The sequence below is a fragment of the Choloepus didactylus genome, chromosome 27 (assembly GCF_015220235.1).
Source record: "Choloepus didactylus isolate mChoDid1 chromosome 27, mChoDid1.pri, whole genome shotgun sequence".
In the NCBI taxonomy this organism is placed as follows: Eukaryota; Metazoa; Chordata; class Mammalia; order Pilosa; family Megalonychidae; genus Choloepus; species Choloepus didactylus.
Window position 1 is genome coordinate 10,912,481 of NC_051333.1, and position 26,308 is coordinate 10,938,788.

Genomic DNA, 26,308 nt, shown 5'->3' on the forward strand with positions numbered 1-26,308 from the left:
ACCCACATCAGTCAACCCGCAGCTAACCCACATCCATGAGAATAAATGGTTGCTATTTTAAAGCCACTGAATTTTTTTTTGGGGGGGGGTTGTGCTTCACAGAGTTTTTGTAGCTACAGCATTTTGTTTTGTTTTGTTTTTTTCACTTAGCATGTATAGATCAGCTTTATTCTTTTTAACAGCTGCATAGTATTCCAGTAGGAGAATGTTTCATGATTTATTCATTAATAAAAATATTTGTAAAAAAACACTCATAGGACAAAGAAGAAATCATAACAGAAACAAGAAAATTCTTAGTACAGGCCAATAATCAAACAAGATGTACACAAAACAAATAGACCAAAACCTGTTGAAGAATAATCTATTGCTACATGCAACAGAATGAATCATATCAGATGTTGAGAAAAAGCAATCAGATGCAGGAGAGGAATGCCCTCCAGGGGCGTGGCTACCTTGGGGGGCAGAGGAGGCCCTTACATGGAAGGGGACATGAGAGAGCTTTCTGGGTGGCTGGAAGATCTGGGTCTTGATCTTGGTGGTGGTCACGCAAGTGTACAGATATGGAGAAGTTCAACGAGTTTAAGATTAGGGCCCTTCACTGAATGTAAGTTATATCTCAATTTTTAAAAAGTACATTTAAGAAAACAAAATGTGAATGTGTGACCATCCAAACACTCCAAATTGATTCAAATATAACATTTCCAATATAAAGAATAAAATTGAAATGGTAACAGAACGCAAAAAAACACAAACTGTGGGATGCAGCTAAAATAGCACCTGGAGGAAAATGTATAGTAAGTTGATTCCGAGGGACTGGAACAGGGCAGGAAGGGACTCCCAAGAAGATTTTATCTTATTGGCTCTCTGCCCCCACCCGTACCCTGCTATTCTGGGCCTGATTATGCTCAGCAGATTACAGGGCTGCAGCAGTTCTCAGGTCTGGCCTTGATTTACAATTTGTCTTCCCTGGATCAGATGACATCACTGACAGCCAGGATTAGGAGTGGGATTTGGGAGAGGGGAAGGCATTATGGGAGTATTGGCCATGGGGGTGGGTGCTGCCTTACTGGAGCCCGACCAGGGGAGTTTCAGGGACAGGGGATATGCTAGAAAAAAGGGAGAGTGTGGGAGCAGGAATGCTGTGCAATGCCAGGCCTCAGGGGTGGGGGTGGGGGACTTACCAGATGGTGGTGGGAAAAGAATACAGGCCCTGGAATTCCAGACAAACCAGCTTAACATGCATCCTCTGTAAAATATGGCTTCAGCGTGCAGAGGTGGGCTTGGTAAGGAGTTAAGAATACAAGCTCAGGACCTGGCAGCCTGGTCCAGTCTGACTCTGCTACTTACCAACTGTGTGACTTTGGGCAAGTGAATCAACCTCTCTGGGCCGTGCTTCAGTCTCCTGATTCCCAAAAATTATAGTGTCCAATCTCATAGGACTATTGGGGAATTAAATTGGCTAATGCACATAAAGCGCTTGGACCCTGAAGCCAGATTCCTGGGGTGATGAGGGGGGCAGAGGGGAGCAGATACAAATTACCAGGGACTCTGAGCTTACAATATATTCTATGATATTGCTGGGAGGCTTGGAAGATCCTTTTCACCAAAGCTTGAACCCATTCTCAGCAGTCCTGTGTTAGTTTGATTCCTACCTCTGCCTCTTCCCAGCTGTGTGCCCTTGGGCAAGTCACTTAACCTCTCTGAGCCTTATTGTTGTAAAGGTTAAAAGAGTGAGCCTGTGTAAAGCACTTAGCACATCACTTGACACATAGGCATTGCTCCGTAAAAGTTGACTGGCAGGGTGGAGACTGGAATAGCTACTCCACAGCCAGGCTAACCTTTTTCTAGAGCACCCTCCTATCAATGGGAAGAGGCTGCAAAACTAAAATCTAGGTTTTCCAGAGGGCGCTTGGTTCTGAGGGTGAGCGGTGTTCCTGAAGGCCAGCCTAGACCTCGCTCCTATTGAAATGGCTACTTTTATTTTCTTAGTCAAGAAATACTCATTTGTCTTGAGGGCACTTGGGAGCCATGGCAGGTTCTGAGCAGGGGAGGGAGAGACTGGGTGGGGGGGTAGTTGAGAGGGGCAAGACTGGGGCCAGAGACCAGGGAGGTGGCTGGGCAGGATCAGGGGAGATGAGGGGCCTGAGCCAGGGTGGGCTGTGGGGAGGGGGAGGAGGAGGCCCCAACAGGCTGGGGGGGTGGGGCCGAATCAAGATATACGAAGGAGGTAATAGTGCTCCCCAGAGCCAGTTGTTTCTGGGAGACACCAAGGTAAAGCAGGTGGAGCTCATGCACGGGGCCTGGCTCAGCCCAGGGCATGTGGCTGGACCCTTGCTCCAAAGAATTTTGAGAAGCTGAGTTTCTGGCATTTTCCCCTTCTGCAGAGAAGGCAGTCAGAGGATGGGGAGAACACAGAAATGGTTTGTGATGCTCGGTGGCCCAAAGAGAATGTCAAATGCCTCCCCCAATCCCCCAGGGGCCCTAGGATCTGCTCCCGCCCCCCCCCCCCACCTCATCTTCTTCCACCCACTCTCCCCTCCACCCCATCTTCTCAGGCCACCTGGTCTCCTCAATGTCCCTCAGTCTTTGGCACTGGTGGCTCTCACCTCAGGGCCTTTGAACCTGCTGTGCCCCCAGCCACTGTCCCTCCATATCCCCACATGGCTGCCTCCTACCTCTTCCTCAAGTCAAATGGTCCCCTCCTCGGAGAGGCCTGCCTTGGCCTTCCTTTCTGGAATAATCCACACTGTTCCATCACTCTCATCCCGCCACCCACTTTCCCTTCAAAGTGCTTATTACCCCCCAATTTTTATTTGTTCGCTGTCACAAAACTGTCACTTCCATGAGGGCAGGGGTTTTGTTTGTTGGGTTTTATTGCACTAAGTGTGCAATAAATAATTGTTGACGTGATAAATGCATAAAGATTCTGGGCCAGTTCCTTTTAGTCCTCTGGGCCTCGGTTTCCCTAACCATGAACTAGACCTTTGCCAGCCTGTCCCTGCCGGGAAAGAGCAGATGCGTGGAGAGGTCAGGGCCAGGTCCTTCCCCTAAACCAGTCCTCACCTGCCTGGGAAGAAATGGGGAAGACCCCCGGAGAAGCCAGAAAAGGTAAGGACCCGGGAAGGAAGGAGGAAGCTGCGACAGGGAACAACACTCTGTTCTCCGTGGCAATCCCAGGTGCTCCCTGGAGGAGGGGTCCGGCTCCGCTCGCAATCCTGACTCTCCTGGCTCCCCAAGGCGAAGAAAGCCTCTTCCTCCATGCCACTTCCCAGTCCTTTAGGTCCCCAGGTCCGCAGCCGAGGGGCCGAGCGCTCCCGCGACGCCGGGTCCCTGCGAGTCCCGGACCCGCGCTCTTAACCGCGTCGCCGTGAGGCCGCCGGCCCCGGGGGTGGCGGTAGGAGGGGGGTGGCCGCTCGGGGCCGCGGCTGCCCTTGTAAGGAGTTGAGGCGCGGGGACACCGGAGCCACCCGGTTATAATTAGCCCAAACACGTGGCGACCCTCCCCCCAGCACCTGCCTCCGCGCGCCCCCCCATCCCGCGCGCCTCGGGTCTCCACCTCCGACAGCAAAGCGCGCTCTAAAAATAACTCCTTTGGCAGCCAAGGCCCTTCCTGTCCCCTCCGCCCGGCTTTTATGGCGGAACTCTCCTAGGGTCATAGGGAGATAACGACCCTCGCCTCCTCCCTGCAGCCCCCGGTTTGAATCTCCCCAACACAGCCGTGCCTTAGTTTCCCTCTGACTCACTTCCAAGGAGGAAGGAGCCAAGTAGCATCTAAGCTTGAGTTTCTGGGGACAGACTGTCCTGGGTTCCAAACACCTCCCCCTTCCGTTACCTCCCTAGCTGAGTGGCAGCGGGCAAGTCACACGTCCCTCTGGGCCTCTGTTTGTTTTCTCCTCTGGAAAACGGGGTTGCCACCCTCCCGGGGTCATTGCAAGGTTTCCCGACACGGTGCAGGTGCCTGGTGCTCTTAGCAAGGGATGAAGGCTCAGCGTCTGCCACCTGCCGGGGCCAAGGGGGTTGGGGGCTGCAGGGGCGGCCGGGGACGGTGGGGGAACAGAGTGGGGGCAGCTGGAGCAGGCTCAGGGCCCGTGGAAGGCCAGCAGCGGACACCCCGGGGGGCAGCGGAGGGTGCCTTGTACGTGCCTGGGATGTGCTCTGCCACTGTCCCATGCTCCTGGCCGGGAGCCAGCTGCTCCTGCCAGCCCGACTCAGCACTTGATCGGGGGATCAGCTGTGGAGGGGAGGGGGTGCCCAGGCCCGGCCCCTGCAGTGGCCCATACAAGGCCCTGGGCTGGGTGCAAGGCACCCCTGGGTTCAAGGAGGGCATGTTGCCCGGGCAGGGAGGTGAGAGGCCCAGCTGCCCTCCAGCCCCCTCCCTGGGAGCAGCCACGCCCAGCCGGTACACAGCCCGGGGTATATAAGGCTAGGGCAGCAGGCCCCTCCTTTGGGTCAGTGTCCCTTCAGAGGATACAGGCAGCCCCTTCCAGCCCAGCCCAGCCAGGTACGGCCCGGAGTGGGGAGGGGGGTGGGGTCCAGGGTGGGGGTCCCCAGGGGCTGGGCACCCACTGCATCCTCCTGCCCACAGGCGGCTCTGTGGGTGGGAAGGATGGCCTGTGTGGCTGATGGTCCCCTCCACCCAGGAGCTCCCCTGATCCCCTGCTGTGACTTGTGCTTCTGTGGCACAGATTCATGGGGAGGGACCCCGGAGAAGAGAGGGGTCTTGACAGCTGCTAAGTGTCACCCCTGAGAGGGGCTGCGGGGCCGGGACTGTGTTCCTTAGGGTTCGTCGCCAGAACTGTGACAAGCAGGCTGTGGGAGGGGTCTGCGAGCCCATCACCTGTCGGGAGCAGCTCCCCGTCGTGTCCCTGTGACCTGGTGTCTGACCTTCTGTGGCCCCTGCAGGGGTGCCTGTGTCCCGGGCATGTCCCTGGGAGGTGTGGCCGTACGACTGTTTCGGAGGTGATCTGGGGTGTCCGTGGTGTGCTGCTCTGTGTGTGCAGATATGGGTCTCCTGGGGTCACCCACCTTGTCTCAGTGCCCCTCCTGGGGTGGCCCTGGCAGGGACAGGGGTGGGCACGCCCTCGGAGGGGAGGGCTCTGGGCCGGCAGCCCAGGATGTCCTTGAGCCCCAGGGCCTGGGTGCGTGTCCTCCCGGCCACCCTGGCCCACCTGTCTCCGGCCTGCTGACTTGGTGCAAGCCGAGCCCCTGGAATGTGGGGGTGGGGTGGGGTGGGGGGCAGCAGCTGGGGACAGGGGAGGAGCCTGCCAGACTCTAAAAATAACCCCCGCCTCCACCCTGGACCCAGCTCCAAAGACCTTTTGCAGGTCCCCAACCCTAACTTCTGGCCCGGTGCCTCCGCCCTCACCTCTCCCTGGTCCCACAATTCTGCCTGCTCCCCATCCTGGCAGCTGGCAGTGGGCGTCCCAGCCCTGCCGATGCTGCTCAAGGGTCCCCCCTCCTTTGTGAAGCTAATAAAAGTAATAGTAACAATAATAGCAGCCCCCTGCCCTAGTTTGTGGGCACCCACTCCATGCCCGCGCCTGTGCTCAGCCCGCCACAACCCCCTGGGACAGAGGCTCAGAGAGGCAGAGCCACTGGCCTGGGGCTGCACCGCCGGGCAATGGCATAGGCGGGATTTGAACCCAGTCTGCTGAGCTTTTCTTCCAGATTGAGCCCCTGGGAGGGGCATTGGCAGGCAGAGCTGGAGGCAACCACCAGCCTGCCTTCCCACCCTGTCCCTCATTTCTTGTTTGAGCATCAAAAAACTTCTGCACAGAACGCAACTTCTCTTCCGTTCCCATGGCTGCTCATTCCCAGTCATGCCCTCAGCCCCGCCATCTACCAGCTCCTCACAGACCTTTAAAACAACAACAATAATATAATAGCAGCTAAGTAAAAAATGCTTATCGTGTGCAAAGCCCTATTATAAGTGCTTGAGATGCACTTACTCATTTAATGCTCACAAGACCCCCATGATGTAGGCACTATTTTGACCCCCAGCCAAGGCCCAGAGAGGTCAAGCAACTTGCCCAAGGGCACACAGCCAGCAGTAAGTGGCAGAGCTGGGATCCCAACCCAGGTTGACAGTTTCCAGGACCGACACTCATAACCATGCCCCATCCTGCGCCAGCCCAGGGCTTCCCCCCGCCGCCCCATTTACAAGCTGGAGAAGAGGAGTCTCTAGCAAACCTACTAATCCAGGGTGACCCAGCCAGGAAGTGGCAGAGCTCAAAGCTTAACCGAGGACTCCTTGACACCAAAGCTGGTCCTGCCAGGAGAGGTTCCCCTGCCAAGATGCTGGGGCTCAGTGAGGGGGCCCCAGTACAGGTGTCAGGGATGGCCCCCAGGCCCACCAGCCCCCAAAGCCTTGCTGGCCTCTGCCGGGCACGGACTGACCTTCGTCCCCTCCGCTGCCCGCCAGGCCACCCCCGCCGCCGCCATGCCTTTCGGAAACACGCACAATAAGTTCAAGCTGAACTACAAGGCCGAGGAGGAGTACCCGGACCTCAGCAAGCACAACAACCACATGGCCAAGGCGCTGACCCTCGACCTCTACAAGAAGCTGCGGGACAAGGAGACGCCTTCTGGCTTCACCCTGGATGACGTCATCCAGACGGGGGTGGACAACCCAGGTGGGCCTCCCGGCGGGGCCTGTGGGCCCACTGCAGACTCCCGGGGATGTCTGCCGGCCCCCCTCCCCCCACTGCCGGGGCCTCAGTTTTCTCATCTGCGAAATGGGGGCCACACTCACGGGGGATGGGGTGAGCTGGTGCACGAGTTAATACATGTGAAGGGCACCCCCAAACATTCATGAATATAACACGAGACCCTGAGGAAGTCACTTAATTTCCCCAAGCCTCGATCTTCTCACCTGAAAAATGGGCCCCTGAAAACCTCTAACTCGAGGCACCCACGGAACTTACAGCCACGCCTGGAACAAGCATGGGATACTGTTAGTGTCGTGGATTTTTCTCAAAGGACCCCTGCAAAGGACTGGAACTGGTGGCTGGACATGAGCCCTCTCTCCCCAGGCCTCAGTTTCCCCCTGTGGGCAACAAGAGGGTCTTTCAAGTCTCTTATTACCCTGACCCACTGCGGGGGCTGATAGCCTATGGTTCTAAAGATGTTTAGGCGAAGATTCCATGATTTGGGGATTGTGAGGTGCTAACAGTTTTAGCACCCTGTAACTGGCCCCCCGAGACTCCCCCAGAGCTGCCCTGCCCCTGGACCCTGCTCGCACCTTGTGGCTCGCCCTCCCCATCCCCACCCCCTCCCCCGCCCACATACCCTGTCGGCTCTGGCCCTGGGGCCCAGGCCCTGCTTGCTGGGGAGTAGCGCCCCTGACCTCTCCCCGACCCCCCAGGTCACCCCTACATCATGACCGTGGGCTGTGTGGCCGGGGACGAGGAGAGCTACGAGGTTTTCAAGGACGTCTTCGACCCCATCATCCGGGACAGGCACGGGGGCTACAAACCCACCGACAAGCATAGGACCGACCTCAACCATGAGAACCTCAAGGTCGGGGCCCCCCCCACCGCCCGGGGAGGGGAGTACGGGGGTGGGGGAAGAAGGGCCAGGTGGGGAGGGGTCAGAAACCAATGAAGAGGTAGGAGAGATGGAGACTGGGGAGAGAGGTGGGAAGAGAGAGCCGGGAGGGCAGGTGGGGCGCAGTGGGGGAGGGGCTCGGCAAGCGGGGGTCGGGGGTGTTAGGGCAGGAGGGGGAAAGGGAAGCCGCAGAAAGCCAGAGTCCAGGAGAACTGGGGAGGAACTGGGGCGGGGTGGGGGGGGAGACTTGGGGTTCACTGGGCTGCGGGGAGAGCTGTGGTGGGGGGAATGCCCAGGAGGGTCTGCCTGACCCTGATGCCCCCTTCTGCCCTCCAGGGTGGGGATGACCTGGACCCCAACTACGTGCTCAGCAGCCGCGTCCGCACCGGCCGCAGCATCAAGGGCTACGCGCTGCCCCCCCACTGCTCCCGCGGCGAGCGCCGGGCCGTGGAGAAGCTCTCCGTGGACGGTGAGGGCCCCCAGCCCGGGCGGGTCACCCAGCTCCTCCACGGGCCCTGTCTAGGGCACCCATTTTCAAGTCAGTGGGAGGAGCTTGGGAAATCGTGGGTGCTTGGGAGGAGTGATGGCAGTCAGGGCCACCTCTGCTGGGGGGGGCGGCTTGTCAAGACTCTGAGCAGACTCATGCAGTCACCCAGCTGCCCCAGGCCCAGTTCATTCATTCATTCATTCATTCAGCAAACATCTGGGGTCATCCTGGCCCTGTGCGGTGAGCTGAGGCACCATGATAAACACAATGGACAAGGTCACTGTTTTCCTGGAGCTCGCAGCTTGGTGGGGAGATGAGAGGAAACCCAGAGACCAATAAAAAAACAAAATTCCAAGGTGCCAAGAAGCCAAGAACGGGGGGGAAGTGGTAGAGAAGGATGGAGGCTACTGAGGAAGGAGGAGCTGAGCCCTGACTGACAAGGAGCCTGACCTGGAAGAGCTCCAGGCCGGTGGAGGAGCCGTGCAAAAGCCTGGGGGTCGGGACGTGCTTTGGAGGAACAGCGAGGAGGGGAGAACGGCTGGAGCAGAGGAGCCCAGGGCCAGAGGAGGGAGCTGAGGCCAAGGGGGGTTTGTGGTGGCCAATCTGTGCAGGGTCTCGGGGGCTGTAGAGAGGGCTTTGGCTTTGACTGTGAAGTAGAAGCCCCCGGAGGGTGGCAAGCAGAGGATGTACAGGTTTAGACTCACTGGATCCCTCTGGCTGCTGAGTGGGAACAGACCTGGGGAAGTGGGTCAAGATTGGAGCAGGGAGACGAGTCAGGGCAATAGTCCAGGCAGGGGATGGGGGACAGGCGTTGGGATGGGGAAAAACAGTGGGGAGATTTCGAAGGGAGGCCTATCGGGGCTCACAGGCAGTGGTGTGCTGGTAAAGGTTTAACAACAGGCTCTCTCTCTCTCTTAAAAAAAGAGTCCTGATTCGTAGAGGTTGCCAATTTCTGTGGTGGCAATTCTCCTACCAAGTCCAATTTTAAGCTGTCAATGTAGCGTCACAAAATCAATGAAAGTAACTTCAAGAACATAGATTATAGTAGACATAGTAAAATAATTCATGACAGTCTTGAGTATTTATTACCTTTGTTTTCAATTATACATTTACATAATTTAATTTTACTAATCTATAATAGCACATAATATATGAACAATGTATATAATGCATATAAATTTATAAACTATAAGTATAAATAATATATAAAACACTGATTATACATTTACCTATACTATATTTATTATACATATAAATATATATATATGTATTGTCAATAGTAATAATTTTTACTAATGGCTGTGCAAATTTCTGAGATTTTGATCATCTCTTTTGTGAGCCAGCAGTAGCCAGCTCCGGAACACCATTGGCCACCAGATGCTTTTTCTGGTTTAGCACCCCATGTTCTGGTGCCTGAGAAGATGAGATAGGCACACATTTTGGTGGGAGGTCGTGAATTTGAGTTTGGACCTTTTGGTGTTTAGGCGCCTTTGGGGTATCCCCAGGCCTGAGGCCTAGGCCCGTTTGGGGGAGCAGTGGGACAGGCTGCTGACCGCCCCCCTCTGTGGCCCCTCAGCCCTCAACAGCCTGACGGGCGAGTTCAAGGGCAAGTACTACCCGCTGAAGAGCATGACCGAGAAGGAGCAGCAGCAGCTCATCGACGACCACTTCCTGTTCGACAAGCCCGTGTCGCCGCTGCTGCTGGCCTCAGGCATGGCCAGGGACTGGCCCGACGCCCGTGGCATCTGGTGAGCCCACCCCTCTACCTCCCACCCCCCACGACCCTCCTCACTCCCCAACCACAGTCAAGACCATAAAAATAATGAATGATGCTTCCAAGCACTACACTCACCTGGACACCACCACCCCACTCCCTGGGTGTCACATTTTGGGAAACTTGGATGAAAAAAGTGACAGTTAAACCTTAGGCTTGAATCAGACTCCCTGGGTTCCAATCCTTGCTCTACCACTTACTAGCTGTGCAATCATGGGCAAATAAGTGTAACTTCTTTCAATCTCAGTTTCCCTGTCTAGTAAATGGGGATGGTGATAATTCATAACTCTTGCAGTTCCTGTGAGAATTAAATGAATTAATATATGAAAACTATTGAAAGAAGTGCCTAGCAGATAGTAAGCTCTCGGTACCTGTTGGTTATTAGTAAATATCACTATTATTTCTAGTTCGACTTTCTATGAATCTTTGACTCTGATTCTGAGAGTAAAAGATTTAAAAAGGTTTAGAGAACCTAGGTTCAAAGGATTAGGGGAATCTGGGGTTTAAAACATACAGATTGGATGATGCTAAGATTTCAAGATTTTATATATCACTAGGTTCTAACAGTCCACCAATTTTAGATTCTGTGATTCCATGATTTCAAACATTTTCAGGTCTTGTTTTATGATACTAAGCTTCTATTTCTGAGATGCTAGGATTCTGAGGTGTCACCTTTGGATGGGAAGTTTGCCCAGTCCTGATCTGGATTTCTAAAATCTATCAATTCTGTTTTTCAAAGATTCAGAGATTCCAAGAGTTGTAAAGACTTAAGCCCAGATGTTTAAAGACTTAAGACCTTCAAAGTCCTTGATGCCCGGCTTCGAGGCTTTATAGATCCTATAACATAAGAGTCTACAGATTGAAGTTTTGTGATTTTGAGGAAGAAGTCACACACACAGACACACACACACACACAGACACCCGGCTCCCCACCGTCCCGCTTCCTTCTCGTGGTGGACGTGCCTTTGGGGAGAGGGCGGGAGTGGGGTTTGCGCTGACTCCGTCGCCTTTTGCTGGCCCCGTCTTAGGCACAACGACAACAAGAGCTTCCTGGTGTGGGTGAACGAGGAGGACCACCTCCGGGTCATCTCCATGGAGAAGGGGGGCAACATGAAGGAGGTTTTCCGCCGGTTCTGCGTGGGGCTGCAGAAGGTGGGCGCCCGCCCCTCCCTGCTGACTTCCGCTCCGTCCTTAACCCCAGCCCCGAAGCCCCCACACCCCGGTCCTCCTGGGCCTAATCCTGCCTCGGCTCTGACCTCCAACTTCTGACCTCCCGGCCCTCCAGCCCCCAATTCCCAGTTTTTTCCTCTCAGGTCTTCCTCGGCCTCCATGCTCTGACCTGACCTTTAGCTCAATGAGCCACCGCCCCCTCCGTCCAGGAATGATGATTCCTGACATCTAGGAAAGGACTCCCCGCGCGCCAGGGGAACACACTCCAGGAAGCTAACACGCTCTGGGGACCCGAATTTCACTAGTCCTTGAGCCCCGCCTCCCAGAGCCCGCCTGCACCCGCATCCTCACGCCCCGCCCCTAGGAGCCCCGCCCCGCGTTCTCACGCCCCGCCCCCAGGAGCCCCGCCCCGCGTCCTCACGCCCCGCCCCCAGGAGCCCCGCCCCCGCCCCGCGTTTTCACGCCCCGCCCCTCGGAATCCGGCCTTCCCCCGCGTTCTCACTCCCAGCCCCTCGGAACCTGGCCTTGTTCCGCGTTCTCGGGATCCGCACCTGGGAACCCAGCCTTCCGCCGCATTCCCACGCCCCGCCCCTCCGATCCTGCCTCCACTCTCATTCCAAGATCCCGCCCCTCCGAATCCCCTCCCACGCGTCCTCAAGCCCCGCCCCCTCAGCATCCTGCCTTCATCTGTATCATCCGACCCCTCTCCTTTCTCCAGCCCCTCAGAGCCCCGCTCCCACCCACGCCCTCAGTCCCTGTTCTTCCCAGCCACGCCCGGGTTGCGGGTGTATACAGGCGTGCCCGCTGGCGCCAACCCTTGGTCTCCTCCTCCTCAGATCGAGGAGATCTTCAAGAAAGCCGGCCATCCCTTCATGTGGAATGAGCACCTGGGCTACGTGCTCACCTGCCCATCCAACCTGGGCACCGGGCTGCGTGGAGGCGTGCATGTGAAGCTGGCGCACCTCAGCAAGCACCCCAAGTTCGAGGAGATCCTCACCCGACTGCGCCTGCAGAAGCGGGGCACAGGTGTGTGGCCCCGCACCGCGGCATCTGGGGCGGGCCCTTTGCAGCTAGAGTTCTGGGACGCAGGCCCAGTTCGGATCTAGAGTCGGGCAAGGTCTGCCCCACTGTGAGCCTCAGTCTCTTTCTCTATAAAATGGGCGTCTGCACGCCTATCTCATAGAAGTCAACATGCTGTCATCACGGTTATAGAGTATGCATTGGCGCCCAGGTGGCCTGGTTCTTTCCCACAATTCTATATTTTCTCGTTGCATGAACGAGGGATGGGCCCAGACGTGGTCTCATGACTAGACTCGTTGAGAAGCGCTGCGTACACAGCAGGCGCTCAATCCATGAGACTGTTGTCATTGGCGAGGTGGGGGTGGGACCTCTATTCCCTTCTTACGCCCCTGCCCGCTGCTCCCGCAGGTGGCGTGGACACCGCCGCAGTGGGCTCCGTGTTCGACGTTTCCAACGCCGATCGGCTGGGCTCGTCCGAGGTGGAGCAGGTGCAGCTGGTGGTGGACGGTGTGAAGCTCATGGTGGAGATGGAGAAGAAGCTGGAGAAGGGCCAGTCCATCGACGACATGATCCCCGCCCAGAAGTAGGCGCCCCCGCCCGCCGCCGACTGCTGGAGCCCTAGCCAATGGGAGGGCCCAGCCCACCGGAGCCCGCCCGCTCATCCTGGCCGGACCGGATCTACGAGAGTCCAGCTCACAATGGTTCTGTCAACAAGGGGCTCTAAGCAGAGTTCCAACCAATGGGCTCCAGCCCTTGGGGCTCTGGCCAATGAAAAGCCTCCCTCACACCCTCTTCCACTTTCCCCAGAGCTCCGCCCACCATCTAGAGTTCTGGTTAATGGGCGCTCCCCAGAACATATGGAGCTTGGGCTTTTTCTCCATCCAAGGCAATAAATAAAAGCAGTGGTGGCCTTAGCTTTGTATGCGATAATTATGACTGGGGCGGGATTTGCAACTGGCTACTGCGTGACCTCGATGTGGTTTGCCCTCTCCAGGCTTTAGCCCACCTCTAAAATGAGGGAGTTAGGGCACAGTCTAGTCCACAAATTATAAGGCTCTGTAGGAAATTTGAAGCCCAGAGAGGTGTGATTTGTCCAGTGTCAAATAGCCAAGTTTGGGCCCTTCCCAATCTGTGGGAATCTCCGTTCCCAATCTGTCATGCACACATCTCAAACACAGTGGCCACTAGGGCTGAGAAATGCAGGCTGGTCTGTGGTGAACTGAAAGCCCCAAAGCATTTATACTTAAAATTAAAACGGACCAGCAAAACAAAAGGTATGAGGTTTGAGTTTGGCCCACAGGCTTCCAGTCTGAGACCTCTCTTGCACCTCATTGCATTTACCTCCTTCAGGCTTTTTGTCCCTTATCCTAGCTCAGGAGCTCATTACTGTTTCAGGCCCTCTGTCCAGTCTGACTTCATCCTTTCATAGCTGCTACCGCCTTTCAAACTTCTCTTACTTTGTTCAAGAAACTGCCATGGCTCCCCAGAGCTCCTAGAGCACACTAGTATCTGCAGTTCTTCAAGGCCACACTAAGCTGCATGAAGGCGTGCCTCTCCACTTCTTTCCGCACTATTCCTCTGACTAGATCTTCTTCCGCTCCTTACACCCTGCAATTTCCCACCGTGATGCCTCTTGACAAAGCGGCTCCATCCTCCAAACTGAGGCTTGGGTTCAGAGCACCCCCAAGAAGTCTTTAGGGGTCAACATTTTGGAGAATTTGGTCCCTGGAAGAGCTGGAAGGGGAGTGGTTGAACAATTGAGGAAGGGGGAGGAGTAGGTCATAGAAGCCAAGATATCCCCAAGGGGTCCCAGAGGGGCCACTGAAATAGGAAGAAAGGACCCCAAAGGAACTGTCAGAGGCTGGGATGTCCTTTACAGTAGTGTCTCCCAGTGCAGGGCCCATCACCAGTCCCAGCTTCACCCTGAGGCCACACAGACCAGCCCCCGGCCTGAGCGGGTAGAGTCCAAGCCAGCCTGGCCTGTCCGTCTCCGGCAGTCCCTGCAGCCGTCTTTACCATGCCTGCGCATTCTGCCTCATAAACCTCTCTTGAATCCAGCCCCAAACTGCCCCCTGGTCTCCTGACCTGCCTCACACCTTCTCTCCCATGATCCACCCTACAAGCAGCACAAACCTGCCCCTGCTCACAATCCCAAGGCTCCTCAGTGCCCTTGGGAGAAAGCTCGACCCCCTCCATGTCCTTCAAGACCCTGCAACGTCTCCAGCCTCTTATTCCGTGGTGGCTCCATACTCACTCCAAATCCTATGCCATTCACCAAAGGACCTGTACCCGCTCTTGCTTCCCAGCCATTGTACATGCAGTTCAAGGGCCTCTCTCTCCCTTGGTCCTCCCCCTCCAGGAAGCCCAACCTGGCTGGGACAAGTGGCCCCTCAGGGCTTCTGCATTCCAGCCCTACCCACCTGTGCCAGCACTGCCTGGAGGTGGGTCTGTCTTCCCCAACTGGATGGTGAGCCCCATGAGGGCATGGCTGGGGCTGTCTTGGTCATTGCTGTGTCCCGAGTATACGGCCAGGCACACAGAAGTCCCTTGGAGATTGGGATTGTGAGACATGGCCACTGTTCCCCCCACCAATTTTTCTGGTCTCCCCCAAAATAAGCACTTCATCCCTAACGCAGTTCCCATCCTGGTCTTACACAGGAAGACAGAAATGTGGTTTGGTCCCAGACCCTGCATTTTCCAACACTGACCACCCTTACCATGATCCCTGATGGCTCATTTGATTTTCCCACAAGCCCCATGAAGAACCCAAGGGTTGAGCCTATGTTGCTCCAGCTGGGCAACTGAGGTACAGCTGGGCCTCTTCCCTGCACAAAGACCTCCATGGCTCAGAGTCTTCAGGAAAAAGCTCAGTCTACTCACCGGGGCCAAGCCTGCCCTCCTGTTCCGGAAAGCCCTCTACCCTTTGTTTGTCAAGCTTCCATTTCTTTCTTCTGCTCACACCTTGACCATCCTTTGGGGGACCTCCTCCAAGTCCAGGTCTGTTCCGGGCAAGAGCAAGTGCTCCAGGTCAATCATGAGAGTCTCAGTGATTGGTTCAGGGATCACATGACACCTTGGCCAATGAGCGTCTGCCCTAGGACTTTTGCCTGAACCTGGGTTTGAGGACTTTTCTTTCAGCTGCTAAACTTAAGGGACACAAGCTTGGAACTGTCGGGGTCATCTTTGCCACTGGAAAAGGAGAGTCTACTGGAATGAAACTACCACTGGAAAACGCAGAGGTGAGGAAGCCTGGATCCAACCATGCCTGAAGCCAGGCACCCTTGTAACATAAGCCACCAATTCTTTTTGCTAAAGCAGTATAGAATAATTGTTAGTCCTAATATGGCATTCCTCTAGCCAATCCTCTACCTGCTTACAACCTAATAGCCATGCTGAATTTACCCCTAGTTCTCTGAAGATATACCATGCACCCCCTCCCTCCAGGGTTTTGTTCAGGTCATACTCAATGCCTGGTCAACTCTTACTTATTCTTCAAAACCCAACTCCAGCATACATTCCTGTGAAATCTTCTCCAACCCGCCTGCACTCCCTCTTCCAGGTGCCCCAGGGAATTTGTTTTTCTAGCAATTGTGCCAGAATTCATGCCCCCCCAGACAGAGGGTCCTCATGTCTCCAGCACTGGGCCTGGCACGGAGTCGGCACCTGTCAATGACTATTTATTGAATAAATGCACTACTGGAGTAAGAAGTGGCCGAGTCCAGTGTAACATGGGCAGATGGGTGGGTGTGTGTATGGGTGGGTTGGTGGGCGTCCCAATTCCAGAGCTGGGGCCCCACGGAGGAGGCAGAGCTCCACCCTGCCCTCTCCCATGATCCTCCTTGACTTTCATCCCCCCACTGCTCCCATTCTACAGATGAGAAAACCGAGGCTCAGAAAGGAGAAATCATTGGCCCAAAGCCACACATCTCCTCTTTGTCTCCCTTGCGGGTGAAGGATAGGGAAGGAGAACCCCAGGTTCCGCGTTGGGGGGAGGGGGGAGACTCTCCTAAGTTTATTGGGCACCAGGCTGCAGGGGAGGGGGCTGGACAGGAGAGTGGGAGTGTAATAACTTAAAAACCTCTAGAGACCTCTGCAGAGGGAGGGTGGGGGGTATTTACAAGGATTTGTACAAAGTGCCCCGCGCCAGCCTGGGGCAGAAAGGGGGGGTTCGAGCATGAGGGAGAGGGAGGGGGGATGGGAAGGAATTTGCCTCTCTGACCCCCACTCACAGTCCGCCAAATTCCCCAGTCTTTAGGCTCAGCAACTCTCTCCACCCCAGCCCAAGGAGCAATGCTTGAGCTGCTGTGAGGGATGGAAGGGTTTCCTCAGTGTCCCCTCCTGCCCCTGCCCTGCCCCCAAAGTCTCCTCAGTTGCCCCACGGTGGGGCAAGGCAGGGGGACAAGACCGGCAGGAGGCTCTGGGAAGGCGCCAGCTCCTCCCGCCCCATCCTTCCCTCAGTCCTGCAGAAGGGCAGAGAGAACACTCTGCCTCCAAAACCTACTTCGGGGAAACCGAGGCAATGACAAAGGGAGAAGCCCTTCCCTGCCCCTGCCCGTCCTATGGAAGCAAAGGGGGCAACAGAGCAGCAGGGGAGGGACCCAGGCCACAGCGTCTCAGAGCTCGAGGTCGTTGGAGATGCGGGTGACAAGGGTGCGGAAGGCCAGGGCAGTGCCCGCCACACGCCGGAAGAGAACTCCCCGCAGGCCTGGCCGGGGCAGCTGGCAGACCTCCACTTCGAAGTGGGAGAGGGGCTCGGGCCCGCCCGCACCCCCGTGCAGGCAGGCCAGCAGGAATGGCTGTGGCTGGCGGCAGCGGCAGCGGGCGGCCGCCGTGGCCTGGCGCAGAGCTGCCATCAGGGCCTCGGGAGGGCGCGAGCTGGTCAGCTTCACACTCCAGGGGAATCGGAGCAGCCGGGGGGAGGTTTCCGTTTGATCCCAAGGTAGATGGCAACTGAGGTGGGAAAATATGAGAGGTCAAGGGGTGGGAGAGAAGAGGAAGGTTAGCTGACCCTTCCCTCCCACTTTGGGATGGACAGCTGGCTGTCCCCTCAAAACCCATTCTCCCCATATTTCCGCTAGGCCTATAGCTGCCCAGTCACAGACTAACATTTCCCAGCCTCTCCGAGGCCAGGCATGGCCTTGTCTAAATTCTGGGAAGCGAATGGAAGTGAGGTGTGCCACCTCCACATGACCTCCTTAAAAGGAAGCTGCATGCCCTGCCTTGCTTTCCCCACCCCCTGGGAGCTGGAGCTCGGCTGCAGCACGAACCAGCCCCAATCATGACACTTACAGGGCTCTAAGGGACAGAGAACAAGGTGGAAGGACCCTGGGTCCTTGAATGACTTCACAGCTCACAGCCGGTCTGGCCAGTTTTGTATGTGGGAGAAATTTAGTCCTACCTTACTTAATCCACTATATTGCAGGGCCTCTTTGTCACAGCAGCTGAACTTGCTTCCTGACTCATACACCCTTCTCCCTTGAAGGATCCACCCTTCTCACTCCAGGCCACAAGCAGTACTGTCTCCTGAGGGGCATCTGGAAATTTCTGGGGGCACTGTTGATTGCCACAGTGTCTTGGGATAGAAACACTACTGGTATTATGTAGGTGGGGGGAGTCAGTGATGATAATTTTCTGCAACGTGCAATTGTACTACCCAGAAATGACCCACCCCAAGGGCCAAGAGTGCTTGTCTAGAGGGCACTGCAGACTGGGCCTCTCCAATTTAGATGAGGTCAGCTCTTGTCAGTCGGTTCCCAGGCAGCACAAGCCACAGGCAGTTGTGGCCAATGAGAGTGGTCCACCTCCCTGGCCACTGTGATTGGTTCAAGTATAAGCATAGGGCCTCAGTCTGACCAATCAGAGTACTCTACTCATCTGGCCACAGGGATTGGTTTAGGGATAGGCCCGGCGGAATCCAGTCCCAGCCAATGAGAGTCAGTGCTGGGGCTGTTGTAACTATGGGAAGTCCCCTTGTTTCCACTGGTGGCTCTAAGCTGGTAGAGCCTCAAGCTAGAGCAGGACTTGGAAAATTACAGGGCTTCCTGCTTTGGTGAATAAGATTTTCTTGGTACAAGGCCATGTCCATTCATTTCTCTTACTGTCTGGGGCTGCTTTCGTGCCATGGCAGAGTCGAATAGTTGTGACAGAGACTGGCCAAAGCCTAAAACATTTACTATCTGGCCTTGCCCCCTGGCCCGGGGCTGCTGGGAGCTGTTTCTACCATTAATGGATGATTGGAGAAGGGAGGTGGAGTGAGGACAGAGAGGAGTTGGGTTGTTGAAAGGAAGCAGTGAAGTCAGATGACCAAGGAAAGGTGTCAAGGATGGCAATGAGAGAGAACGCCAGGAGTGACGGGAGCTGGCAGAGCAAGGAGGGGGTCCCAGGGGCATTTCAGGAACTTGGCCTTTGAAGGCTGAGGCTCAGGGCTTGGGATGAGGCAGGTGGGGTCAGAAGCCACAAAGAGGAGGGCTAGGGTGACAGGCTGGGGTAGGGACAGCACTCACCTTGTGACCTCAGGTCCCCCGATTCTCTCAGGTTCGTCTGGGACCCTAGGGGAGGAGAGGGGCACAGTGTCTAACCAGGGCTCAGGGAACCGCCACCCCCACCCCACTGGCTCCGGGGCTCCAGACAGCCCCTGCCTCAGCCCTGGGTCCCCCTGCCAGTGAGACAGAGCTGGGCTGGGGAGGGCCTGGAGTAGGATTTCATCTCCCTCTCCACCCCTAGATGGGGGACCCATCGGAAATAGTTAGTGCAGGTTGCAGAAAAGAGACTGAAGGATTTGGGAGTTGGGAGAGGAGGGTGGGCCAAGATACACTTACACAGAGAAGCCAACAGGACACATGCGCACACACTTCCCCATTCACCTCCTTCAGGACCTTGCTCAAATGACACCCCCTCAGACAGGCCTGCCCATTTAAATCTGCAATCCCCCCTAGCCCACCCCAGGCCCATTCCCCAGTGCATTTTTCTCCTTAGGATTCAGTACCTGATAGTCTTCATGCCTTACTTTTTTACTTGTTTATTGCCTGACTGGTTCCCCAGGGTAGGGATTTCGCACATTTTGCTCACTGCTCTAGTCCCAGCTCTAGAACAGGGCAGGCACACAGCAGGCGCTCAATGGCTAACAGTAACAGCCAGCATTTACAAAGCATTCTGCCGGGCCACATACCAACCTGATCAAGAAGGTACTATTACTGCAATCCCATTTCACAGAGGAGAAAAGTGAGGTCTGGAGCGGTCTCTCAAGGTCACACAGCAGAGCTGGGGTCTGAACCCCCAGTGACTGGCTCCAGGGGCTGCACTTTGGGCCACTCTGCTATCCTGCCTCCCACTGTTTGTTGAGTGAGTAAGTGAACAGCCAGCCCCCACGCCCAGACCCCAACACACACACCCCCTCACACCCGCAGACCCCCCCAGGAGCAGAGCGGGGACGGGACTTACTGATCTTGGATCCCTGGGGCAGAGCGGCGCCCGAGACGCAGCGGTTAGAGTTCTGCCGCTTAGAGGGATCGAGGGTAACCCTGCAGTGTGAGGAGGGCAGTGAGGGGGATGGGGGGGAGGAAGAGGAGATGTGGGGGCACAGGAGGCAGAGCAGAGTGGAAGACAGGTTAGCGCCCCGCCATCCCCGCCCCGCCCACCCCTCTGTCCCAGGGGACTCACCTTCGGGTCAGTTTGGAGGTCAGCTTGGTGAAGAGGTTCGTGGTGGGGCGGGGCCGCCCAGTGGGCAGGGGCACGGCCTCGTGGGCCAGGGTGGGCGAGGCTGGGGGCCCGTTCTGCACACCCCCGCCTCCCCCGCCCCCTGCCCGCCGGTCCCGGACCTGGCCACCATGGAAGGTGCTGCGGATGGTGGAGCCGCGGGCGAGGCGGCTCCGCTCCCCTGATGGGGGAGCCAGGCTGTGACTGGAGGGAGAGGCGGGGGGCACCCGTGGGGTGCCTGAGCTGTGGGCAGAGAGGGACAGGTCAGGGTGGGCCCCCAAGGCAGGACAGGACCCCAGTCCCTCTGGTTCCTGACTGTCCTGAGACCAGAAGCCGTAACCAGCCTGGAACCCCAAGATGGGACTTTTCTCCAGTCCCTCTGATTCTTGGCCTTACAGGCCTGAGACCAGAGACCCGCCTGCAGCTCAGAGACAGGGATGCCACGTACAGTTGTGTAGGTTGCGTACTATACAATCCCAGCCTCGGTGACTCCTCCTTCTGTCCCTTTGTCAAACTCTATCCCCTCCAAACCATCCCCCCTCCCAACTCTCCAACCACCAAACCAAGCAATTGAATAGATTCAGATAAATTTCTAGACGAACACCTTGCTACTCACCAACCAAACCTCAGGAACTTGGCAAACACTTGCTATCTGAACTTTCACCATCCAAACCCAGGAAAGGAATAGATTTAAACCTTGGGGGGACCTGTGTTTATTATGACAATTTTTTGACACAGGGAAATAAAGAGGAAGGAACCCTCTTTCTAACACTCTCAAGACGCTGAGTGGGCAGTGGCAGCCCCATTCTCCCAGGACCCTCCTCCAAGCCCTCCGGCCCCCCCAGTCCTGACATCAGAGGCCAGACGTCCAATTTCTGTCCTTCCAGGAACCCCAGGACCAGCCTGGATGTCAGAGAGGGAACCCCAACTGTAGCAGTGGCCGCTCCCTCTCCCCCAGACTTAATCCTCTAAGAATATGAGGGGTTCAGTTGCTGCCCACGGCCACCAGTCAGACACTACATTTCCCAGCCTCCCCTGCAGGTAGGTATAGTCACATGACCAGGCTCTGGCCAATGGGATACGAGTAGACGTCCTCTGTACCATTTCTAAGTCATGCCCTTAAAAAGAAGGCTGCTTGTCCTCCACTCTCTCCACCCTTCTTGCCGGTCGGGAAATAGTGGCAACTGGGGCAGCAGCCTCAGACTCAGAGCTGTAGCCTCATGTGGAGAATGGCAGAATCAACTCAGGTCCTTGGGTGACTCCACTTGCCTTCCCCTGGACTTTTACATCCTAGGACAAATTTCCATCTTATTTAAGCCACTGTATTTCAGGGTTTCTCTGTTGTAGCCGCTGAATCTATAATCTAACTGATACAGTGTCTTTTGGCCAGAACTAGAAGGCCATGTATCATAATGGTTATGAATTCAAACCCTGCAGTCAGTCTGGAATCTTTGTTCTTTGACTTACTAGCTGTGTGGCCTTGGAAGAGTTACTTAACTTCTCTGTGCCTCATTTCCTCAGCTGTAAAATGGACATGAGACCAGGCTCTACCTCGCAGAGTTATTACGGGTGTTAAATCCACCAACATACACAAAAGCCGGGCACACACAAATGCTGCCTGGTAAGTGTGGGTTATTATTATTTGTATTCAATATCCACTAAGAAAGTGCTCCTTCATCGAATGCCTGCTACATGGCAGAACTTGTGTCAGGTCCACGACACACCCGATCACCACCAGATCCCTCTCATGGGGCCTGGAGGCAGAGAACATCGGCCTCATTTTGCAGAGAGGGAAATGGAGGCTCAGAGACCTGCCCAAAGTCTTCCTGCCAGCAGAGTGCAGAGGTGAGATTTGAACTCAGAACCGAGCAGCTATAGAATCTCTGCTCCCAGCCACCCCCTTATGCCGCCACTGCCAAAGTAACACCTGCGTGCGTCTATCAGCTGACCCCAGAGCCTGCCTCCTGCTGGCCATTTGACGCGGCCTACGGCCCTGGTCTGCAGCCGTGTCAGTTACCCCCAAACCTGCCCCACTTCTGGACTCCAACTGGGATAGGAACCAACCTATCCCCTTGTCCGCTCCAATCGGTCTGAGTTGGTTTCCCTCACTTGCCAGCTCAAAGAGATTGAACTAACACTCTGGCAACGGGGTCTGAAAACCCGCCAACTAGATGATGGCGAAGCTGTGACATTCTGGGGTTTCTCTTTCTAAACTTCTAAAAATGGATCATTCAAAAACTCCACTCAGGTTCTCAAGGCTCGTAGGTGGCGCGCAGGGCAGACTGCCCTCCTGGAGCTGATGCCTAATGAATGAAGTGGGGAGATTTTCAGGGGAACGGGAAGAACCCGAGTGGGTTCTGCCAAGGGCAGGGCAGCCACATATACTCTCCAGCCCCCCATCACCTTGTCGCCCCCCTCCATACCTGTTTTCTTTGCCATTTGGCAAGAGGGAAGGGCGTTCAGCCCCCGGGCGCTCTGTGCACACGTAGGTGTTTCTGCGGGCCATCATGCTGGGGGGAAGGCTGTTCTGCGGGAGACAGGGCAGGAGAGGGGTGAGGGGGCGACCCCTGGATTCCCCCTTTCCCCCTTTCTGCCCTCTCTCGTTAGGAAGGAGTCAGGGGCTGGTGTGGGAACCAAGAGCAAGAGGGAGATGGTTTAATTGGGGCAAAAGGGCATAAAGATACGAAAGAAGAATGGAAGTTGAGGGAGACCACTGGGACTCAGATGAGGGGGCAAGGGGATCAGGAAAGGTTTCCCGGGGGGCTATGTGTCCACCCCTCCTCTCCAGCTCTTCCCTTGGTAGTTCCAGTTCAGCCACACCAAACGTGTTGTTTTACATCCATACTCGCCACACTTGTTTCCCCTTTGAGCTTTTACACATCCGGCCATGCTCACCCACACCCTACTTCCCACCTGTCCCCCCCACCCCCAGACCTGTTTTCTTTGCCATTTGACAACAGCTACGGGCCAACCCATCTGTCCGGAATACCCCTCCTTCCTTTCCACCCTGACTCACCCCTACTTATCTTTCGGGCCTCGGTTCCTATTACCTGCCCCCATCCCACCCACTTCCACTCCTCTGGCTGCACATGGAGCCGGTGGCCTCTTTTGGACTTCTCCACCCAGCCTTGATCACTCTGTATCACTGTGTCTGTTCACAAAGCTGTCCCTACCCCACACTCTATGAGATTACACCGCCTCATAAAACACAATGGGAAGTGATCCCTCTTCTGCTCATCTCTGGAAGTTTAGGTAGGAATGATGTTATTTCTTCTTTAAACACTTGGAAGAATTCCCCTAGTGACGCCACCGGGGCCTGGAATTTCCTTTCTGGGAAAGTTTTACATAATGGATTCAATTTCTTGAACAAAATGTAAGACTTCAGTTTCTCTATTTCTTCTTGTGTCAGCTTTGGCAAATTGCATTTTTACAGAAATTTGCCCATGTCATCCAAGTTGTCAAATTCATTGGCATGAAGTAGTTCCTAATATTTTCTCGTTGTCTTTTTATATCTGAAGAATGTCTCCCTTTCATTCCTGATATTGGAAATTTGTGGCCCCTGTCTTTTCTACTTAGTTTGACAGAGCTCTATGGACTTTTTAAGTCTTTTCAAAGATTTCCTCATGACACCTGCTTTCTCCTTCATTGAGCTCCCCTCTTCCCTTTATCATTCCCCTTCCTTCTACTTTCTTTGGAGTCAACCTGCTGTTCCTTTTCTAGGTTTAACAATAACTCTTTCATCAAGTGCTTCTCATGTCAGACACTGTGTAATACTTTACGTACAAGATCTTCTAAGAGCCTCACAACAGTCCACGTTATTTGATGAGCCCATTTCACAGGGTAGAATACTGAAACTCAGAGAGGTCAAGTCACTTGCCCAAGGTCACACAACTTATCAATGTGATTCAAACTCTTGTCTGTGTGACTTCAGAGTCAATCACTTTCCTAAGCTGCTTCTATCCTTGTGTCCCTGTGTAGAGGACATCTGGGCCCCCTCAACCTGTACTAGAACATTCCAGGGAAATGCACAAGCAGGAAAGCCAAATACCACATGCCCCAGGCCCTTGTGCAGCTCAGGTTCTGGATATGAACTGGGTTCTGCGAATATTTGCACTCATGAAGACTTGGAAGGTGGGGTTGGGGTGGCAGCTGCCTTTCTGCCTCCTTTGACTTCAGCTACACACAGAGGCAAGACCTCGAGCTGAGGGGCTGCATTTCAGTGAGGTCCCAAAGCCCATTCTCCAGCCCTCTGGGGCTCAAAAAAGGCTCTGTTGGTGGAGGATGAAGCTTCTGAGTCTTGGCTTACAGCCACGAGCGCGTGTTCTTGAATCCAACAGTGTGAGGTGCAACCTCAGAGGGAGCAGCTCCCTCGGTGAGTCAGTTCTCTTGTGCTGTGTCCTTCCCGTAAGTCCAGCCTATCGCTTGCTCCTCCAGCCCTAACTCTGATTTTGGAAGCACCCAATTCCCTGCATTAAATCCTTCCTGCTGAAAGCACTTTCTGTTTCTGAAGTGGATGCTAATTTACAGAGTAACATCAAGCACAGAATCAGGCAAACAGAGGGGACTGCACCAATGTCTGCTGAATGAATGAAGGAAGGGCTATGAGAAGTCCTGGGCGGTGGGGTCTGGGAAACAGCATGACTGACAGGGTTTGAAACACCGGAGCCGGCCGGAGTCCCCAGGTGAGCCCCCAGGCGGCCCCGCCCCCCAGCCCCGCCCACTCACAGGTGCGCTCGTGCTGTCCTTCCGCCGTTCGGGGATCTCAGCCTTGTTGGGGTTGTGGGCGCTGCTGACCATGGGGCTGGAGGGGGGCAGCCCCCGGCTCCCGCTTCCCGCGGCGCTGCAGCTCGCCTTCCGGCCGGGCAGGCGCTCCTCCTTCAGCTCCGCCTCCCCAGTGCTGGTCGGGCTGCGCTTGGGGTGCAGGGGTGCAGGGGATGGGCCACCTGGGAGGAGGGAGGGGACCTGTGAGCGGGGCGCTGGCCGCGCCTGGAGAACCCGGTACCAGCTCTGGGTGATCCCGGGACCCTCAGAACCCCCCACGAAGAAATGGACACCCAAGTCCTGACCCCAGTGGATGGGAACTCATTTGCAAATGGTGTCTTCAGAGGTCCTATTTGTTAAGATGAAGCCAAACTGAATCAGAGGGGGGTCTTAATCCGGGAGGACTGGGCTCCTTATAAGCAGAGGAAATTTGGACCCAGGGAGGAGGAGACAGGGGGGGACAGGCGGCTGTCTGCAGAGGGCAGAGGCTGGGTGAGGGCCAGCCAGCCACCACCAAAATGCTAGAGACTTCCAAGAAAGCAGGAGCCTGAAGACACCCTGACTTTGGACTTCTAGCCAATAATTATGACAATACCTGTCCAATTTATAAATGCACATAGACTGAACCAGAACCCCCACTTCTGGGGATTTATTTTACAGTTATAGTTGCACATGCCAAAAAGGACATGGTGTACATCCAGGTGATTCACTGCATTGTTTCTTTCTTAAGATCAAAATATGGGGAACAGCCAAAATGTCCTTTGATAGGGGACTGGCTACATAAAGCAAGGTGTTTCCACATAATGGAATACTATGTGGCTGTGAAAAAGAACCAGAAAGCTCTTGCTGGACCAATACAAAATAAGCTCCAAGACAGACTGTTATGTGGAAAAGATAAGGCCAGGGACAGGATCCAGTGTGCTGTCCTGTGTATAAAAATGGGGGGAAAGTGTCTATCTATGTAAATGTATTTATCTCTATTGGCTTGCATAGGAATAAAATATCTCCAAAGGGCTTTCCTGTATTAAAAGAGGAAAATATTTTATCCATATTATATTAATGTATCTATTTTGTATTTGTGTATCTTTATATTTCTTCTCTCTCCTCTCCTTTCTTTCTATAGCTATCTCTTTATATGTTCATTTGTTTACGAATAAAATACTATCTCCAAAGGAATTCATACCAAACTAGCAACAGTGGCTTCCTCCAAGGCGAGGACCTAGGGGGCTGGGGGATATGTGTGGACAAAGACTTTTTTTTGCCTATCCTTTCTTACTATCAAATTTTGAAGCATATGAATGTAATAAAAATTTCAGAGGCAAAACAAAACAAAATCTGGTCCCTCAGGACATCTCAGGTTCTAGAACAAGGGGAATAAGTGTTCTAAGAACTTCAAGTGAGTCAGAACTTGTGCATGTTAAATCCTCAGGGGCCTTTACTGCTCTCGAGGTCCAGAACCAGAGCAAGCTGGGAAGTCTCCACTGACAGAAACCCAGGCACCCGGCCACGGTCCTTCACCCCGAGAACCCCTGGAAACCAGGAAGTCTCCAAGTGGGGGATGTGCAAGGTTACCATGTTCTAACTATGGGATACGGTCATCACAAGCTCCTCTGGGACTTTCTGGGCCAACCCTGTTACTTTATAGATGACAGAACGAGAGCCGGGTGGGGGGATGGCTCGACCGAGATGGACATCATGTGACAGTGGGACCAGGAGAAGAACCCAGAACTTCCAGCTTCAGATTCACGCTGAGCTTCCCTGCTCCCACCCCAGCGCCCGTTCCAGATAAACACCTTCGCCCCACAGAGAAGGAGGGCTGCAGAAACAGTGGAGAGCTGGGAAGCACTCCAGTTCCT

The 26,308-nt window shown here is 55.0% G+C and overlaps 2 protein-coding genes across 5 annotated transcripts in view; one reads left to right on the forward strand and one right to left on the reverse strand.

Moving 5' to 3' along the window:
- The first annotated feature begins 6,439 nt into the window (after positions 1-6,439).
- CKM (creatine kinase, M-type) lies at positions 6,440-12,986 on the forward strand. Of its 2 annotated transcripts, none has more exons than XM_037819629.1 (7): positions 6,440-6,632; positions 7,364-7,577; positions 7,845-8,014; positions 9,609-9,780; positions 10,835-10,958; positions 11,813-12,002; positions 12,405-12,986. In XM_037819629.1, exons 1-7 carry the CDS (start codon positions 6,440-6,442, stop codon positions 12,581-12,583), a joined length of 1,242 nt encoding a protein of 413 aa, XP_037675557.1. In that variant the 3' UTR covers positions 12,584-12,986. The 2 variants fall into 2 exon arrangements, with proteins under 2 accessions (XP_037675557.1, XP_037675558.1); XM_037819630.1 differs by having other exon boundaries at positions 7,364-7,518; positions 7,882-8,014.
- A 1,958-nt stretch (positions 12,987-14,944) lies between these two features.
- The window catches only part of MARK4 (microtubule affinity regulating kinase 4), a 31,555-nt gene continuing 20,191 nt past the window's right edge, over positions 14,945-26,308 (reverse strand). For 2 of the 3 annotated variants that reach the window (XM_037819836.1, XM_037819835.1), the window contains 5 exons: positions 24,417-24,634; positions 22,115-22,218; positions 19,656-19,934; positions 18,500-18,544; positions 14,945-16,946 (listed from right to left, as the gene is read on the reverse strand). In XM_037819836.1, the coding sequence (XP_037675764.1) occupies positions 16,610-16,946; positions 18,500-18,544; positions 19,656-19,934; positions 22,115-22,218; positions 24,417-24,634 (983 nt within the window). In that variant the 3' untranslated portion in view covers positions 14,945-16,609. Of the gene's footprint in view, positions 16,947-18,499; positions 18,545-19,436; positions 19,517-19,655; positions 19,935-22,114; positions 22,219-24,416; positions 24,635-26,308 lie in introns of all 3 variants that reach the window. The other variant, XM_037819837.1, reaches the window with a different exon arrangement.

Bases quoted from the DNA above. Each gene is read 5' to 3' on its own strand.
- CKM (XM_037819629.1), top strand. From the start codon at position 6,440: ATGCCTTTCGGAAACACGCACAATAAGTTCAAGCTGAACTACAAGGCC. The intron at 7,578-7,844 runs GTGGGGAGGGGT...AATGCCCAGGAG, and splicing joins GGTGGGGGAAGAAGGGCCAG to GGTCTGCCTGACCCTGATGC. The intron at 10,959-11,812 runs GTGGGCGCCCGC...CCTCCTCCTCAG, and splicing joins TCTGCGTGGGGCTGCAGAAG to ATCGAGGAGATCTTCAAGAA.